Source organism: Melitaea cinxia, chromosome Z, assembly GCF_905220565.1.
Source record: "Melitaea cinxia chromosome Z, ilMelCinx1.1, whole genome shotgun sequence".
Lineage (NCBI taxonomy): Eukaryota > Metazoa > Arthropoda > Insecta > Lepidoptera > Nymphalidae > Melitaea > Melitaea cinxia.
This window is the reverse complement of record NC_059424.1, coordinates 12,028,152-12,048,490: the sequence shown is the minus strand read 5'-3', so window position 1 is coordinate 12,048,490 and position 20,339 is coordinate 12,028,152. Positions and strand designations below refer to the sequence as shown.

Sequence of the window (20,339 nt, the reverse complement as noted above, 5' to 3'; positions counted from 1 at the left end):
TATTTATTTAGTTAAAAATGTAATTAAAACAAAATGCATAGCATAAATGCAGTGGTAAGTACAATAATAATGTGCTGCAAAATTATCAGACAAAAGCAAACCCTTTCTGAAATTAATTAGTTGGTATTACCTATATTTGAATGTTGTAAAAAATTACAAAGCAACGTGTTTTGGAGATTTGAAAACATTTTTACATTGATCGTGCACACACTTTTAAGAACTTTCGTTGTAGAAATGGTATTAGCAAAATCCAACCGACCATATTATAAAATTAATTGCTTACAACAATAATTTATTTATTTTATTTTAATTGATAAGTTTACGTAAATACACTCGTAATTATAGAACGTATAACCCGCAAGTTAATTTTTCAAACGATTATTTTTACGTATTACAATTGATTACACCGATTTCAATATATTTTTTTACAACAACAAAAATTTAAAAAGATTTTTTGTTCGGGATATACGTTCAACATTTGTAAATAATCTATCTAAAGCTGGCTGGCCTACTTGGTCCCTCCGTCGGCTCAAGGACAATTCTTTTGAAACAGCCGTCAGGCAATTGATTCAAAATGTCCTTGATATTGTCCACCTCGGTACTGAGATGATCGTGTTCATCTTGATATTGTTTTATCCATCTAAAATAAACAAATTGTATAACTACAATAGCTTTCCACGGTGTCCCACGAATTTTGAATTAATTTTATTCTTCAACACGAATGCTTAAGATTTGATCAAAGGGGGATTGTGGAAAGTAAACCATTCTCTTGTAGTGGGTTTTTTAAAGGTTGTTTAAATTAATCGTTATTAATCAGTCTTCGTGTAGGTATAAAGTTGGCTTGTTCTCGTATCAATATCAGTCTTCGTAAAAGGTTCAGTAAATTTAAGATAAAAGAGTCAGGCATCGATTAAATCATCGGAATTTTTTTCATACAAATTATACATTATATTCATTAAAGTTTAAAAATAAAATGTCATTGTTTATATATTTTAAACTAAAAGAGATTATTATTACCTTTGATGGTTGTTCTTAGCTTCGGTTAAGGATTTGATTTTTCCGTCAAGATCTACTTCTCGCAATGCACTCTCAGCTTTGTCGAGACTTTTCTCTGTGTATATTATAATAAAAACAATTAAAAATATATATAAATAAAACAGTTATTTTTACATATGAGTGTTGTCAGTGAATTGAAATAGTAAAAACATATTGAAGAATTTTATTAAAGAAAACATGTTCGCTCTCAGAATGACAGTTAACCACTCACATAATAATTATAATAAATTTACAAATTTTCATTTCTCAATTCAACTTTAACTTTTATCACTATTGAACTTAATTAGTATATAATTATCAGTAAATTGTAAAGTCTTATTTAGAAAATAAGTAGCTGTGATTTACTGTGATAATAAACTGTACCAGTGATGATACTAAACATATGGAGTCCGTATGGAATCCCACAGGGCAGTGTCATATTATTCTTTTTTTTTTTGTTAAATCATTTTTATAGAAAAGGGTTAACAAGGAGTAACAACGACAACAACGCTGAAAGACTATGTCTCGTCTTCCATCATTATTGAAGTGTGTCATTATTAGTACTTTTATTAATGCCCTATATTTAAATCACAGATTATAATTAGAATAGCACTTACGAAGCCTATCGAGCGCGTCGTCATCTAAAGTTGGCAAGTTTTGTAATTCATCCATGATTACTTTTAAATCTTCCAAACCTTTGGATACTTGTTTCTCAGCTTCTCGAGCATCCGTGTTGGCTTGACCAACCTTGATGAAAGGATTAAAACTATTTGAATATTTTCTATTACAAAAATGTTGTTAGCTAATGGTGGTAATAGAGAAAAATTATACCTTCATCTTTGCGTCTCGCGTCAACTGCATGTTTTCATCGGCTTGTTTCTCAAGATCTTCGATTTGTTTCGCAGTTCCTTTTACTCGCGCTATAATGAAACAAATTTTGTTAAATAAAATCAGATTTTTTTTAACATTTTTAATTTGCTTATATACAATAAAATATATACTTACTTGAGAGTTTGTCGGCTTCGTCTCGAAGATTAAGCGCTTCTGCCCTTGATCTGGAAGCTTCCTTTCGTATCTCATGCGCTGCCTAGAATTGATAGCAGTTTTTAACATGTGACAACTTTGGTAAAATTAATATCAGTGTTATTTTTGTGTAATAATACCTCCGAAGCTTTATCAGCAAATTCTTTTTGAGCCTGCTGAGCCAAATCTCTGGCATCTTTAGCCTTGTCACTAGCTGTATTTAACTCTTCAGTGATGCTGGTGATACTCTCTTCTGCTTCAGCAACTTTTTGTTGTACTCCTGGTACATCAAGAGCGGCCTGTACCGCTAATAGCCGTGACTCGTTTACTTGATCACTAAATTCTAAAAGCCATTAAAAAACACATCATTACATTTTATTTAAATATTTTCCTACCATTAAAACTTCTTCATCTTCTTCAAAGATGATTATCCTTTAATATTTTAGGGATAAATACAAATATTCTATAATATTAGTATTAGAAATATTAAATTACCTTTTAATGTTTTATAAATTTCATTAGCATCTTTCAAAGTGGCTTTTGTAAGCTCTACATCACTTTCCGCTTGCGCCCTCAATACGTCTAACTTAGCTAGTAGATCATATAATTCGTCCTGCCTATCGTGACCTTGTTCTAAGAGATCTTTGCCTTTAAGAATTTGTTCCTCTAAAGCTTTAAGAGTATCTTCAGTAGCACTTATGAGTTGTTCCAATTCTGCAGATTTTTCATCGATCTGTACCAGTCAAAAATTATTATATATATATATATATCATTTTATATTATCATTGTGTTAGTAGTTATCAATTAATAAATACTTACTGTTCTATTCATGTCACTTGCGTCCTGGCGTAATTTGTTTAGCTTAATATCTGGTAGCAAGGTTGTATTTACTTCAGCGTATAATCCTAAAGCTTCGTCATATACAGTTTTAGCCCTTTTTAGTGCCTGTTCTGCCAACTCTGCCATGCTACTTAACTTCCCTGTAGCCGCATTCAACTCATTGGCTAAAATCTGTACCTCATTGCTAAAATATACAAAACACAATTACGTCCATTTAAGTAAATTGTATATTTTATTAATATATACAATGGTTATTACTTATTAACTACCTTATATTAGCTTGTTTCGTTATTCCGTCTTTAGCGATGGCATTAGCTGTTAAAGAAGCATTAAATGCCTTTTCTGCGATGTCTCTTATGTTCTTTGCGTCGTTTTCTAATTTTTCAGCCAATAAACGAGATTCCTTAGCCAAAGCGGACATGTCGACGGATTGTTTACCGAATTGATCGGATCTGTTTCGAGCCTTTACTAAAGCTGCTGCGCCTTCACCATCAAGGTATTCTAAAGCACTCTGTAAAAATATACTTAAAGAGCTACGGCCGATATTTCTTTTGAATAGATAACAAAAAAGTCGATATCTTTACTTTCTTCTTTTAGTATTGTAGCACTATTTTATTGGACAGCATTTTTGGATACATTTATTGGTTTATTTTGGACATCAGAATAGATCTAATATTTTGTCTCTTGTCGCAAACTTATAAAATATTTACATATACCTTACATATTTCCATACTATATCTATATCTATTGTTATTTTACACCCTTGAGGGTAAAATTTGATTGTCATATTTATTTATATCGAAAAAACAGCCTAAAAAGAAGTTTTTAAGCTTCTAGCTCTAAAAATGACGATACTTCCATACAACTTTTCATACCCACTTTTCTACCCCTTGCACACTTTTTTCGCATTGAAGCTTATGTTCTTTCTCAGGTTTTAGCCTATCTGTAAACCAAATCTCATCTAAATAGGTTCAGTAGTTTCGGCGTAAAAGGGCGACAGACAGACAGACGAAGTTACTTTCGCATTCATAATATTAGTTAGGATTTATACCTTTTTATTTTCGCGATATTGTATTATTTTACGTGCTACTTTTTATAAGACTATTAAAATACATTTCATTTTTATAACTTGTAAGAAAATTTAACAACATGGACTTAAAATACAAATTTCGATAAAACAAATTACACTACCTGGCCATAAGTGCTCATCGTTGGAAAGAGACAATCAGATAATTTCAACTTCTTAAAGTATTGTCTGTGACGTTGTATCTTACTGTCAGAACTTCGGATGACAAATCTAACAATGTAGGGGCTCAGGCACTCCTGTATTTTCTTATTTTTTGAAGAACAAACGTGTAGTGTGTGTGTGTAGTGTATGTAGTAGTGTGTGTAGTACTAGTGTACATAATTATGTGTGTACAATAATCGCTGCTGCGTTAACACTAGCTGCTATGTGTACGTAAAAATGCTATTAACTAGCTATTGAACATTACTTATTATATTTATAGAATATTGTGAAAAAATATGAAATTTATACTGTCAGACGCTTTCTGTTGGCAGTATTTATTACCAGATATTAATTAGATTATATTTTAAAATCCGTAAAAAATATTTTAGTAGCTCTTTATACTAATATATTGTATATTTATGTCAATCAGAAAATAACAGGTCTCGGATCTTAGCTACAACGCGCTACGAAGTCGAGATTCGCAGATTGTCTCTTTCCAAAGGTCGATGTGCATTATTTATTGCCGGGTACATATTAGTTCAATTCATAAATATCAAGCTTACATTTATTTCTTTTTGTGCCGCTTCAATAGTGTCCTCCGCTTTGGAAACATTACTTTTACTTCTTTCCACTGACTCGTTACCTTCGTAACTTTCATCTTCAATCTTAAACAACATATTCCTAAAACATATTAAGATTAGCACTTACATTCCCTAAGTCGCTTTTTTCTCGTTTCAAAATGTAGGTATATCGATTTATAAATAAAGTTTTTTGTTCGTTTATTTTTACAACTATTTTTCTTACCTTACATCGGCAAGCCTATCTGCGAGTTCAATGAGGTTATTGGTAATGCTATTGCCTGGACCAGTACCAAGTTCTGCTTGGGCTTCTTGTACAAGCCTTTCGATATCAGCTCTAACTCGTTGAAGTTCATTATCGAAGTCAGCATTTTCAACAACTGTTGGTGCTTTAGAGATCTTCACCAATATCTAAAGCGGAAAAAAATTATTAAACATTACATTTTATTAACATTGTTATGAATATAATAATGTCTTCTCTCTCCTCAACCCGGCCCGAGTGGCACAGAATAAATACGAAGACGCAGGTGGGATCGCTTGAGTCAGTTGTTGGTTGAATCTTAGACGGGTCGGGTGTTTCGGTTGTAGCTTTTATTATTTAGTTAGGAACTTAGTAATTGTCATATCGGTGTAATATTAATAGCGTTAGATCGGTTAATAATTGATTAGTTAGTGATTGGTTGGTAAGTCCTTTTTGTAATAAAAAGTTTTTGTAGATCCGTGTATATTTATTAAATAACTATTCTTAGTGTTGCTAAGAAATGTATAAGTAATAGGGGGGTCCTTTCGTATTTTCTAGTAAAAAGTTGTTATAAATTCTTTTGGTTGTATTGTTTGTAATTGGCTGGTTTTGATACCACGAAAAGGTGACATTTTAAAAATGAAACTAAAAAGTAAAAAAAAACTGTTTTTTCGCTAATTTCATTTTTTTCTTACACGTTCTGCCAAAACGTGTGAATCCAACGAAGAAAACGAACCATTTTAAAGTTTTGCTTTAAAAAAAGGAAAATGTAGCGCAAACGCGACAAAAAATTATGACGTTTATGGATCTAAAGCAGAGTCAGTAAGATTAACTGTTGGTTGTTTGCGAAACCACTACATCCGGTCTTTGACAAACTTGGTCTTTGTCTCTCGCTGGGCGGGCTACCGCACGGCATGACGTCGATGCCGTCTCGTTCTTACCTTGCGTGATTGCTTATCTTCGGTATTGTTAACTATATTTTTCTGTTATTTGTGTATAATTGGTGTATTTTTTCTTCTATAGAGCAAATCGTAAAAACCAGGGGTTCCCAAAGTGTGCGCCGTAGAAAGTAAACAGGGGCGCCGCCGTGAGTCGGATTCTTTATCATTATCCGAAATAACAAATATTCGCGGGTACTTTGTTTTTTGCCAAATATTTTACTAAACCAGATTTTTGCTAAAACTAGCATATTTGTGCGATATATATGAGAAACTAAATAATTTGAATCTATCTTTGCAAGACAATAACACGCATATTCTGAAACTATCAGAGATATTTGCGCCGTTAAAAAAGAAATTGCAGTTGTGGATAAAAAAATAATTAATGAAGGCGGCGGTCAAGATTGCTTCCCGCAATTGTATAAATGCGGCATCCAATGAACTGGTTGTCTCACAAGACCTGATGGCCTTTTTCACAGAACACTTATTACACCAAAGCTCATCAAATGGTCTTCGGAGTACTTTGCTAATGACATTGTCGAAAAATTTGCGTGGAACTAAGATCCTTTCCATGCACAAGCTCCACCAAAATTCACATAATAAAATGAAGAAAGTTTCATTGATCGCTCTTGCGACAGCAGCCTTAAAGATCCACTTCAGTAGTAGTTGATGTTATTGTAAAGCTTGTAACGAAGTAGACCTATAATATTGATCTTTAAACTCACATCATCAAGTTCCTTGAGCTCTTTTCTGTGTTGATTGACAGCATCCTGGACTAGATTGTAACAAGGCGGACAATCTTCACAACCCTGACCATCAGCGCGACGTCTTTTATTTTCCATGCACCTGGCAAAAGAATAAATTTGACTTAAGAATAGCTTTTCTAACAAATTTATTGTAATCAACCAACAAAAAAAATGTATTTATAGAAAATACATCAGTGTTATTTTTGAGCCCAACACTTTATCAGTGATACTTTAGCCAAAAAATATTTACTTAACTTACTTAACTTAATTAAGAATTTGAAAAAATTATTGTAATATCGTGTATTATAAGAAAAATATCAAAAAATTGTTTTTAATATCCAAATTACCCAATTCTATTTTTTAATTTTTACTTTAATAAACCTTAATAAAGCAGTTTTTAGCATTATATCGCATTTATTGCAAATATTTCATACAAACAGTAATAATTTTTTTTGAATTCGTAATCTAAATTTCATTTTAAGCAATTCAATAAACTTTTTGTAGGTTTAAACAAGAGTTTGTCCTGAGCCTAAACCTAGTAAAAACAGTCAACATTAGATAATATAAATTATACTGAAAAGTAAACGAACCGATCACATCTTCTGCCTTCAACATTCTCTTGACATGAGCACTGTCCGTGCATATTACATTGATAGTTGGTGGAACCCCATTCATCACAATCACAGTTATGACAACCTTCAGGCGAGAAACCATAGTAGTAGGCTCGACAGCGATCGCAATGAATTCTGAAACACGAATAATATAAAATGTGAACAAAATGTCATATTTTGTTGAAAGAATGTAAAAGTTTGTAAAAAAAACTATATTGAAATCGTTTCTAAATATTATAGAATTATATTTTACCCGTCTATTCCAGGTTTGCAATAGCATTGCCCAGTAACTGGATGACAGGTACTATTGTGGGATCCTTCCATGTTACAGTCGCAAGGCTTGCATCCTTCACCAGAATTGATATCATAATAACCGTCCTTTAAAATAAAATTAGTTTACGGTTATTACCAAAGAATTTATCTAAATCTTACTTTCAAGAATGTATTTAAAAAAGTGTGAATATTGTCACCTCGCATTTGTCACAGTTCTTGCCAATAACGTGTGGTCGACAAGCACAAAAACCAGTGAGCCCGTCACATTGAGGTGGACCCTCCGAGCTTTCAAGAGTACCGGCTTCGAGACACTGGCAAGGTTTGCAGTCGCCTTTCTTTTTCTGGTCAAGAGCGTCACCGAAAAATCCTGAAAAAACGTATACAAAAAATGTTACAATATTACATATTGCAATATTAATATAAAAGGGTGATTTCGAAAAAACTCATGTTACATTATTGCATTTATGAGTAAAACTGCCAGAAGCACATGAGTTTATTCAAAAGAATTTCCTATGTTTAAATGTCTTAACACTATGCATGTGTTTAGAGCTAGTTATTTATTTTTATAGCTTTTCAGTTGTACTAAAAAAAATTTACCCAAAAGATACAGTTGGACTTAAAATTTTCTAAAAACGTGATCTGTCTACTACGTCTAAGACATTTGTTTGAAAGTCCAGAAGTATAAACAATGTTATATGTATACATTTTATTAAAAATAATTTAATATTTACGTACCGCTTAAACATTTATCACAATGTTCCCCGGCGGTATTGTATATACACTTAAGACAAACACCAGTAGTTCTGTTGCAGTTGCCAACCGCGTTGGGATCTACGTTACCGTTGCACTGACACTCTTCACATTCTTGCTGAGGACCAAACTGTCCAGTGGGATCACCGAAATGACCATCAGCACAAACCTCACATCGTGGACCTTGAAAACGATTTTTTTGTTTTATATTTTATTAGTTTAGTTTTATACTTCATCGATTCATCGATCGATGCAGCCTGACAAAGACAAAATCAAAATAACTTTCACACATCAAAGGTTTGGAATGCAGATTCTGCACAGAAGATCCGGAAAAAAACTGCGCAGTAATTGTTTTAAAAATATATATAAACTGTGTTTTTATACAAATTTGGTAATATCTTACATCTTTATCATTTATGTAACCTGCATCGAATACTAATCTTTAGCTATTAATTACTTTTTAATATAAACTTTAAATAAATCTTAAACAATTTCGAAATAGTTTGTGGGATTTTATTATACATGCGAATCCTATAACCCAAAACGGAGTTTTTTTTTCGGAGAATCTTGAAGTTACAATTTTTTTACTCCTACTCGTGTGTTACTGCAATCACTACTATTTATATCAAAACAATCGATATTGGGAATATGCATAATATTGCTAATATATATATATATATATTTTAACAGATTGGTTAGTTACTTAAATAGATTTGAAATATTATCTAAATCACAATATGGTTTTAGGAAGGGTCTGTCGACCCAAGATGCTATTCTGAAACTGACTTCTATCATAGTGAAGGAGGTTGACTGTGGTAATAAATGCTTGACTGTTTTTCTAGACCTGAGGAAGGCTTTTGACACCGTCTCTTTCCCTATTCTCCTGCAAAGACTGCAGGGTATCGGTGTTAGAGATATTGCGCTTTCCCTTTTTGAAAGTTACCTTCAAGACAGAACCCAGGAGGTAAAAATTGATATTTATCACAGTGATAAAGCCAGAGTCAGCTTCGGCGTCCCCCAGGGAAGTGTCCTCGGTCCAACTCTCTTTTTAATATACATTAACGAATTATGCAATCTTCGAGATGTCGGGGGTACGATAATCTCCTACGCAGATGACACCGCTATTGTCTTCACGGGTAAAACTTGGGATATAGTACATGCTCAGGCTGAGCGAGGCTTAACTAAAATATCTAATTGGCTTAGGGATAACCTACTAACGCTTAATATTCAGAAAACACATTATATCTGTTTCACTCCTTATTCTTCGTCGCAGCCAGACTGCAAATATAAAATCAAAATACACTGCTGCCCAGTACCTGGTGCTTCGATTTGTAACTGTCCACCCATTGAAAAAGTTAAGGAAATGAAATACCTAGGTATCATACTAGACCAACGGCTTAGCTGGTACTCCCACTTGAATTTGCTAATTAATCGAACCAGGAAACTCACGTGGGTTTTCAAGTCCTTGCAACAGGTTATGTCCAATAAACTTAAGAATAAAATTTACTTAGCTCTGGCACAATCAATTTTCACCTACTGCATCTCGATTTGGGGAGGTGCAAACAAAACTTATTTTCTTGATCTGGAGAGAGCGCAGAGATCTCTTATTAAAGTCATGTACTCTAAGCCTTTAAGATTTCCAACTGAATCTCTTTATAGAATTAGTGGTCTTCTATCGGTGAGGAAACTCTATATTCTAAATCTCGTTTTACAGTGCCACAAATCTCTAACTTATGTCAAACCAACCAGTCGAAGAAGAAGGGATATTGTAGTTCCCTCATGCAAAATTCGTACAGCCTTTGCTAGAAGACAATATATTGCCCAGTCCGCCTACGTGTATAACAGAGTCAACAAAATACTTAATATATACCCTATGCAAAGTTATAAATGCAAAGGAAGATTAACTAGATGGTTGCAATCTCTCACTTTTGTGGAGGTTGAAAACCTTATTGCCAAAATCAGTTTATAATATATTTTTTCACTACCGCTGCTATTGGTCACAAGTCATACGACGTACAATGATCCTCTACTTAGCTTTACTTAAAAATCATAGATAAGACTGTGTATTCACACACACACACACACATACCCTCACACACACACACACATATACAGTCACACATACACACACACACACTCACACAGAACACTTACACTTAGTTTAATTTTAAAGTTTAAAATGTTAAAATGCTAAGTGTACTATAGTCTTAGTCGTCCGTAAGGGAGGTAGCGAGTCATTCCCAATACAAGTGTCTCTGACTACTTACTGGGAAGACTCGGTGATGATTTGTACTTAAGATTATAGAAATAAATGATTTTTATTTATTTTATATGACTGTAACATCCCATTGCTGGGCATAGCCCTCTTTATCCATGTAGGAGAAGAATTGAAGCTTAATCCACCACGCTGCTCCACTGTTGGTTCTCTGATATACCTTACTATGAATAACGTGCTTTCCGAGGCACGGTGGGGAGGACAGACATCCAAACAATATTTGTACAAATATCCATCCCGAGCTGGAATCGAACCCGTAAACCGTCGGCTTAGTAGGCGAGTACACGGCACACGCACCGCTACGCCAGAGCGGTTAATTTTTATTGAATAGTTGAATACAACTAGAAGACAAAACCATTCCGTATTTATTGGTTTGACTTAATGTCATTCCATCAAATAATAAAAAAATAAGCTAAGTTCTAATATAAAATATTTTAAGTTGACCTCACCCGCATAGCCCGAAGGACAGTCAGTACAAACGATGCTTTGATCCATCAACTGAATGCACCCGCTGTCTTTAGGACAAGGGCATGGTTTACAGTCATCTGGCGTCCCGGCTATGGCGTTTCCATAGAAACCTTTCGCACATAGTTCGCAGTTGCTTCCGGTCGTGTTGTGTTTACAAATACAAAAACCTGAATTATTTTTAATAATCTTTATTAAAGATCTAGGTAAGTGATGTTTTCAAAGACAAGTATAACAGTAGAATAAAATAAGCCACTGTATATACGATAGGCAGATAAGAGTTATAGCTGGCTTTAAGTACTCACCGGTAGCTGTGTCACAAATATGAGCATGGCCGTTACACTCGCAAGGAATACAAGCGGAGTATGGACCACCATTTGCAGGTTCGTGCTTAAATCCAGGAGCACACTCTTCGCAATAATCGCCAACGTACGCTTTCGGACATGAACATTTTTCTACCCAATTAGCTGGGGCGGAACCCTTTTCTCTGCCAATCTTTGCTGTGTCTAATTTAAAATTCATCAAGTATCCTTGACCGCCTTTGTTATATGTTCCCCTAATTTTAATAGCTGTCAAATTCTGGAGTACAGACATAAATTCGAAATTGGAGAGAGTAGGCGTCCAGCCATATCTTGGGTCTTCGTGTAATCTAAATTTATACTCTTGGGCCTGGAACGAGTTACATGATTTTTTAAAATTTTTTGCAAATGTTATTTTTAAAAATCATATTATACACGACAATACCGTCAATTCGCTATATTTCTATTCGCAGCAATGCAAAACTTAACTTAAAATGTAACGCACAGCGGAGCCAAATCTTTACAAACCTGGTCAGAAGGTTCCGGATTGTTTTGACCATAAATATTCATAGATATTGATGTTCGAGCACCTTCCAAAATAATATCTTGTGACGATGGATAACCTCTATTTTCTCCAAGACGTAATGTAAATTTGAGGTCATGGTTGTACGACGGTCTTTGATCACCAAGGAATTGATTCGATGCCACGAAGTAAACAATTTCCGATTGCTTTGATGAAACAGCTAAAAGAAGACATTTAAAATTATTTTAATACTTTTGTTTTCAGGCGATAACTTTAAATTACATAGAACTTGTTAACTTTATGTCGACAGATACAAATGTACATTTACGACATCAGCTACAATGTTTGACTAACCTATATTCTGAGTGTTGGCATTAAACATTAGACGTTCAGGCTTATGGTTGTTATTTTCAGCCGTCCATTTTTCTGCATCTCTTATGAAATGAGAACTTAGCTCATGAGCCTGATACTTGGGTGCAGAACTACACTGAGATGAGTGTCCAAAACAGAAACATGGAGTACATCCAAACTCATTGCCAAGATCTAAGTTAAAGTAGCCTGGTTTGCACCTGAAAACATTATGTAGATTAAATTAAGGTAACATTTAAGAATATAATTAATTTCAAAATAAATTATTATTTTTATAATATATAATTTTTTAACTAATATGATATTTTGAATAATATAATATATTAAATATATCCAGAAACGTTTTTATACGTAATTTTATACTTGAATCTATTTATTTTTAATTATTGTCGTTATGACAAATACTCACTCTCTACACTGCCGTCCTTCCACATTTTGTTTACAATAACAAACTCCACTTTCAGAGTCACATTGAGGGGTGTTACCGTATGAACCGGACTCATTACAACCACACGGTTTGCAACCTTGTTTCGAAAACTCGTAGTGATTTGGTGCACACATATCACATTTGTCGCCCGTGACGCCAGGTTTGCATTGGCATTTGCCTTCAGCATTACACTGCAAGTTTCTTGAACCTATTAAAGAATTTTACATTTTTATTAAGTAATGAAATCAAAAATATCTATACGTTTAATGTAATTAAAAATGGGTTGTCTGTAAAGTTGGTTTACGGACGATAGTTTAACGTGACAACGTCGTAATAAAACATCTCCTCGGACGTAGAGGCAAATCAAGTGATAGTATGAATCATTATCACTAAGTGTAACGCAATGAGTCATCCTTTTTCGTGCATGCCGCCGACGTTCCTCGATTTATTAGACGTTGTCCCGTCAAAAGAAAAACATAAAATACACAGTAACAGTAAAAATATTAAGAGAAATCGGATATGGGACACAACGGCAGCTCTATAAATTTTTATACTATAATTAAAAACTCTTCCATACCTATTGGGTTGCAGTTACAAGGCATACAGATGTCTTGTGTTCCTTGGAAAAAGTTTTCTCTGCAACGTTCGCAGTTTGCCCCGTCCCTGTTCTCAGCACAATCGATACAGTGACCGCCATGGCCGGTTCGCTCGTAAAGGTCTTTGTCGAAGTAACATTTGTTCGAGAATCCATTACAATTGCAGGCTGAAGAAGAAAACATATACTGAACATTTTTAAAAATACATTTGTAAATTCATACACTCAAAGTATAGTATAATTACTTAGTTTTTGATTAAAATATTTTATTAACTTTTCTACAAAGCACGCAAAGCAAATTATGCGTATCTCATCCTGATCAGGTCCAGACCAATCATCTGCGTTACATGCCCTAGTCCTGATCAGGCATGCCTGGTCCGGTCCTTCTAAGGAAGACGAAAAAATTTCTACTCGGGGTGGATTCATGCATAACACTTTGCTGAACATCATGACATGATCAAATGCATAGTTTACGATTCTATAAAGGACATACAGACAAACATTCAGTTTTAATACATATAGACCGTATTTGCCTGCCTGCGGTCACCAACCCGCCTGCCCAACGTGGTGACTATGGGCAAAACACATGAGTTCACGCCATTTTCGGAGTGAACTTGTAGAGGCCTATATGCAGTAGTGGACTGCGGGAGGCTGATGGGATGATATGTGATGTGATGAGACCGTATTTCCGTCAACAGTAAGTAATTATTAACATTAACAAAGACAAGAAAAAAAAATATTGAAATTTTTTTTGATGAAAACTGGTTACAGAAATTATTTCATAAATTGTATTACAATCTAGTAGTAGTCTTAACGCGTAGTGTAGATCCGATTAAACTTAATATTAAAGCATTTCTGTATTTAAAGTTATAACCAATTAGTTCCTATTTAACACAACGATATTAATTTTAAATCAGTATACTCACTTACGACTAAAGGTAAAGAAAACATAACATGTTACAGCCCATCATAGTAAAAATAACATCTCGCAGTGCAATTAATGATTAAAACTAAATAATTAATACATTACTGACGGACTATATTGACATAAACGTAACGTTCCACACTCAAAGTTCCTCAATAGGATTTTCTCCGAATGCCCCGACAACGGCAAACTGTATGTGCAATACAAACGTCTGCCGTGAGCGGATCGATCCCGCAACCGCCAGCCCAACAGCCAGTGCTGTGACCGTTGCACAAACGCGTCACATTTGTCGTTATAACCAATTCGCATAGCTTTATTTGAAAACATATTAAACTGGTATAAAATATAACGTTAATCAAAGTTAACAACAGTTTTCTCAAAAATATCGCATTCGCTTTTTAAAATAGTATAGTAGTAGTTTTAAATTCATTTTTATAAAAATATATAATTATTTACCTTTGCACTCGTGCACTTTCGTAGAAGAAGCGCGACTCCACGGTATGTCGTTATAGAAATCTAGACATTTCTCACATTCTCGTCCTGCCGTGTTGTGTTCACATCTACAACATGTATCAAATGTAATTATTTCAAAACTTAATAAATAAAATTATTGTTTATAATTTAAATTTATTTAACTAATATTTTTTATGTTTTACTCTGATAACATGAGCAATATTATGATTTTCTATTTATTACCACATGTAAAATAATTTCCAAGAAGAAAAATATACACTTCATCTGACACAGATGCAAAATAGCCGTAATAAAGAAATACACGTAGCATAAATTCATGAATGACGAATACACAAAATATACAAACCTGCAGTATCTGGTCCTGGTTCCATCAGGAAGCTCCTGCGTGTCACAAATAGACGCGTGTCCGTTGCACTTGCACCGCGCTCCCACAGACACATCAGCTATAGCGTACCAGTACGACTGCAGTACTTGTACATCTCCAAAGATCTCGTCACCAAAAGTATTTAAACGATCGAGTGATATACGCAAGTCGGTAGCCGTCACCCATTGCTACAACCGTAGAACAACAACTATTAAAATATTGTTAAATTAAAAAAAAAATAATTTCGTTGTATTACTAGAGATGCTATGACACTAATCATGGCATCTGAGATGGCCCGCAAATTTAATACATACCTCTAAAATTCCATTACTTATTCTGAATAATAAGTATAGGTACACATAAGTTAATTTAAGTAATAATCTTGGTATAAAATGTAGATCAGTACTGAGTTCTGTTAAATGCGAGTTACTGATAGTTTAATTAACAAAAAGGTTTCTACATGTACCTGTAGTTCAGGACTACTGTCAAAAGTGTAGGCTGACGGTCGTCCCTCCAGCGTAGAAAACAGAACGTTACCGCCAGACAGCGGAGAAATGTCAGAGTATTCGCTTGTACAGAGAGCCCTTGTTTCAGCGCCCAGTTCTGCAGCTCGCTGTTCCAGAACGCCATATGTGTCTCGGCATGATGCACTGATAAAAAAACAACATTAAATAAAACCTTGTAAAATATCGAGTCATATTTCAATCATTCAATAATTGTTCTCATATGTGCACATGGAGGTAAATGTTAATGTTAATGTTCCAAAACTATTTGCATATAATTTTGTTTGCTGCCAAACGAAAAAAAAAAACCGACTTCAATTACATCGATAAGTAATACAACGTAGACGAAACAGTATGGTAGACGAAAAAATAGTCAAGTAAATACGCATTATCAAAGATTACTCCAAAAGATGTAATCAGACCTCGACGAAATTTAAATGTGACCACACGATAAACATCGGCTTTCGATTAAATTAAAAATTATCAAAATCGGTACACCCAGTAAAAAGTTATGCGGATTTTTGAGAGTTTTCCTCGATTTCTCTGGAATCCCATCATCCTGGTTTCCTTATCATGGTACCACACCAACTTTTAACTGAGGTAAGGCACAGCAGGAATTTCCTGCTCAAAATATGGAGCAGCCTGACTGGGGTAGTACCTCGACCTTACAGAAGATCACAGCAAAATAATACTGTTTTCAAGCAGTATTGTGTTCCTGTTGGTGAGTAAGGTGACCAGAGCTCCTGGGGGGATTGGGGATTGGGTCGGCAACGCGCTTGCGATGCTTCTGGTGGTGTAGTGATATCTCCTTTTCAACAAAAAAAAAATTATCAAAATCATAAACGACGGAGTTATCTCCGAACATACATACAATCAATATATGAAAAGTAAATACCTGAAGTACTGATAAGGTTCCCAATCAGATTCTTCACTGGACTTCTTGTAAATTGCGAAACTTTGGGGTCTTGGAGAATAGAAAACAATACGAACGTAAGTAATATCATACGCTTTACCTGTTGAAAAGTATAGTATTCTCTTTATTACATAATTACGTCTTTATTTTTAACGATATATTAAAACATATGTATATCTTACCCAAGTGCAACGTTAAATTGACTTGATTGGGATACTGTATGCCTTCTTTCATGGTTTCTGATTGCCACCATGTTTGATTGTCCTGTTCATAATGTAAGTCCGTTAAGTAGTAGCTTGAGAACATTCCTGGTTTGCAATAATCACAAGACCTAGATGAACAATTATAAGGATAATAAAAAAGAAAATATCAAATAATAATGTGAATAAATCCCAATATACCTAGTTGATGTACCCGCTGAGGTTTGAATACAATACATCTTTTCGCCATTGTCGCCACATGTGTTAGTTGCTTCCATTTGTACCATGAACGCCGCATTTTCGAACTCCGGTATACATCTCTATAAAATATAAGGGAAAATTTTTAAATTTTCTGCACAAGTACATTAATCCTACCACACATGCTGCATAATAAATTGCATGTTGTAATTAATTCTGATCTGTAATATCTGTTTTTTTTGTATTATTTATTATATCATTCTTCTTCTTCTTCTTCTTTAAAGTCTATGGCTCCATCAGCTTTTCGCCGATGATTTTGCCAATGACACGTACCTACTGAAAGTGTATAAGTCCGATATTATATCATTAAATATCAACGGATAAGACAACGCTAAATGATTGATACATGTGTTTTTACTCGAAATGAATAAACTCTTTTATTGCAAATATACGCTTAGTTGTACATATAAAATAAGAATTGGGACGTTATTGAAAAAAGTGCGTACGTAAAAAGTACACATGTCAGAAGTGAAACTTCTTTGGCAAACTAATTTTTAAGTTTGACAAAAACGTCGCCGTTTCATCCGTAACAATTTTACCCTCAGGCGCCTAAAGAAGTTCTACTTCAAAAATAAAGAAATTAATGGTATTATTTAATGATACGAAAACAGGAATAAGCTTATCCCAGATGGCAGTTATGCCGCCCAAAATAGTTACGCTATATATAGAACGTGTGCGACGCAGGACGTTCACATTACATGGTCGTGCAATCCTCCTTGTGTTACGCTACTTGTGTTATGTTATGTTATGTTTATGTATTTTTTGTCACTACACTTATTAAAACTTGACCTTACAAGTAATGACATTGTCATTTACTATTTTTCTATCAACAAACATATTAAAAATCCTTATATATAAAATTCTCGTGTCACGATGTTAGTTACCATACTCCTCCGAAACAGCTGTACGAATTTTTATGAAATTTCGTGGGCATATCGGGTAGATCTGAGAATCGGCCAACATCTGTTTTTATACCCCTTTTAATTTCTTTTTTTTTACGTGGGGAAAATCCATCATGGATACCCTCCGGCGCGGAGGCGCCAGAGGGTTATGTCAGACTCCTACTGACTAAAAACCACCACGTGTGTGCAATCGTCCGCCTAAGGTAGGGCGAGATTGGGTCGCGCTAGCATTCGCCACATCGCCCCGGCCATAATTTTTTATACCCCTCACTTATAGGGGGGGGGGGATTAAGGCGGCTAATAATATATATGGCATAATCACGTTTGCGGGGTCAACTAGTAATTATATAACAGAAATCTAGTTAAAACATTAAGTTACAAATATAAAATCATAGTATGGAATGTGCTAATGATACGTACACAATCCCAGCCTTGTTTGCTGTTATGATCATCAATTAATAAAAATATTTTAATGAGAAAATAAAGTTATTACAAAAAAGGCTCTCAATATAATTATCGATATATTGTATTGTATAAATAATTATTTCGATCTAAAAAACTGGCGTGAAAAAATGATAATGGTAGTTACATTGTTCTAAATATTTTTGTGAGAAAAAAAAATTGTTTATCGTTATATTTATTATATGATATTTTATAAGTCGCTTTCAATGTATTGATTAGTAATTTTTACAATTTAAATTACACTGTACGTCCATACATGCATAAATTTAACTATAACCGCCATCGTAATATGTATATGGTATTATGTATAATATGTATATGGTATATACGACATTTATATAAGGGACCATTTTTTATCAATATAGGAACGTTCTTAAAAGTTTTTTTAGTATGTTATTTTTTTTAATATAGATTTGCTTTGTTCCTCGTCAACGTAGAGTTTTACTTACTAATTTTGTAAGTAAAACTCTACGTAAGCATAGATGTCAAGTTAGGTATTTTATTGATTGTAAAAGGCTTTCGTGATTGGTATTATAAGTATTTGTGTATTTACTTTAGATATAAATATGTTCATAATCAATTTGTTTTAATTACAAAAATATAATATTCTTCTTCATTCATATGTGATATTTCTTTTATCTGTTGTTTTTTTATAATTACTAAAAAAATTAATTTAGCATATAGTATATAAAATTTTGCCTAAATTTATATAGCTAAATTAATTATAATTTTAATAAAAGTTGTAATTTTAAAGATACACAATGTTACTGGGTAGTATATAACGGATGTGGCGATAAGCTCGTTCCGTTGGCCCCTGATAACAAAACATTAGGCTCTGAGAGTAAACGGACTCATTTATAGTACCAATGGTCTTACAACATCTATTTTATTGTACTTCGATAACCTTACGATAATCTGCCAAAACCGAATCTTTACTGATGTCATCGACTCTGTCACTATCGTAGAATACATAGTTACTAGTTTTTGATATTACCAGCAAAATAGCTAGTATAAGATAACACATATAAAATGAAAGGGCCTCCATAAAATATTACCAATATTATTAAAAGTAAATGTTGTTTTTAAATTCAATTGTTGACAACACTATAGACGTACATATATAACGCATAAAATTTCTACAGTCTACTAGTTCATTCGACTCTATAAGAGCTCAGGGCCTAAATCACTCTCTTTAAGAGTATTGGATAATTCTATCTAATTTCATGCGTACGTATCAACAAATCTCACAATTCAACGTTTCTTACTAATTGATAATAATTAAATAAGTAATGTTTTTTTCTAACTGGTAACTATGGTGTAAACTAAGTTTGCGATTTGAATACTACTTTGTAAATTTATTTGTCAAATGAGTTTAAATCTGTTTTGAAATAATAATAATAAGAAAGAAATAATAACACTCATATATAAGATCTATGATTCTCAAACTCAACTGAATTATAAATTGTAATTTATATTCGAACATAGATTAAAACAACTTTACATGTCAAAATTGACACAAACAAAAAGTTTAAAAAGCTCCCCTTAGACATTGTACACTCACTTGTGGCTCTCCGTCGCTGTTGTAGCACGAAGCGAGTTTTTGTGATCCAATCCTGGGTGTGTGGTAAAAATCCTGTGCCAAAATACCAGCTACAAACGTTAGAAAGTATGTATAAATGGTAAGCCGCGCCATTTTGTTGGAGCGCATGAAGCTCGTGTCGACGTGCCTGCTGGTCGGCCGAGCACTGACGCTCCGCTCGTTTCACAACACAACTCCAAAGATGAGGTAAATAGGCATTACCTCGCGCACTACTTTGCCTCACCGAGGACATGAAAATAATTTATGCAGTTTAGTTTAATTTGTCTTAGTTTTTCAAATTTTATGGATAATAGGTAAAATTAAATTAAACTTAAATTTTTTAAAATTTATATATATTAAAATAATATCTAATATATCAAGAGCGATATGCACATGGCATATCGCTCTTGATATTTAAAAAGTACTCTCTGAGATTATACACCTCACGATTGTGGAGATTTTTAACGTTTAAAAAGCCACGACCTCCACATTTTCGTGAGTTGTATAATCTCATCAAAGACGACCGAGGATATATATATAATT

General features: G+C 33.7%; 1 protein-coding gene across 1 annotated transcript; it reads right to left on the bottom strand.

Annotated features, from left to right (window-relative positions):
- Positions 1 to 275: 275 nt before the first annotated feature.
- LOC123668687 (laminin subunit gamma-1) lies at positions 276 to 19,910 on the bottom strand. Its single transcript, XM_045602392.1, has 29 exons — positions 19,779 to 19,910; positions 16,797 to 16,915; positions 16,578 to 16,726; positions 16,378 to 16,495; positions 15,446 to 15,629; positions 14,962 to 15,167; positions 14,598 to 14,701; positions 13,199 to 13,384; positions 12,604 to 12,829; positions 12,180 to 12,394; positions 11,831 to 12,045; positions 11,309 to 11,672; positions 10,988 to 11,173; positions 8,249 to 8,446; positions 7,711 to 7,880; positions 7,494 to 7,618; positions 7,220 to 7,375; positions 6,609 to 6,729; positions 4,931 to 5,115; positions 4,690 to 4,807; positions 3,168 to 3,409; positions 2,878 to 3,082; positions 2,554 to 2,791; positions 2,199 to 2,401; positions 2,041 to 2,122; positions 1,867 to 1,955; positions 1,653 to 1,782; positions 1,018 to 1,111; positions 276 to 640 (listed from the first exon to the last, which is right to left on the bottom strand). The coding sequence occupies exons 1-29, from the start codon at positions 19,908 to 19,910 to the stop codon at positions 490 to 492; spliced, it is 4,911 nt and encodes a 1,636-aa protein (XP_045458348.1). The 3' UTR covers positions 276 to 489.
- Between the last annotated feature and the right edge of the window lie 429 nt (positions 19,911 to 20,339).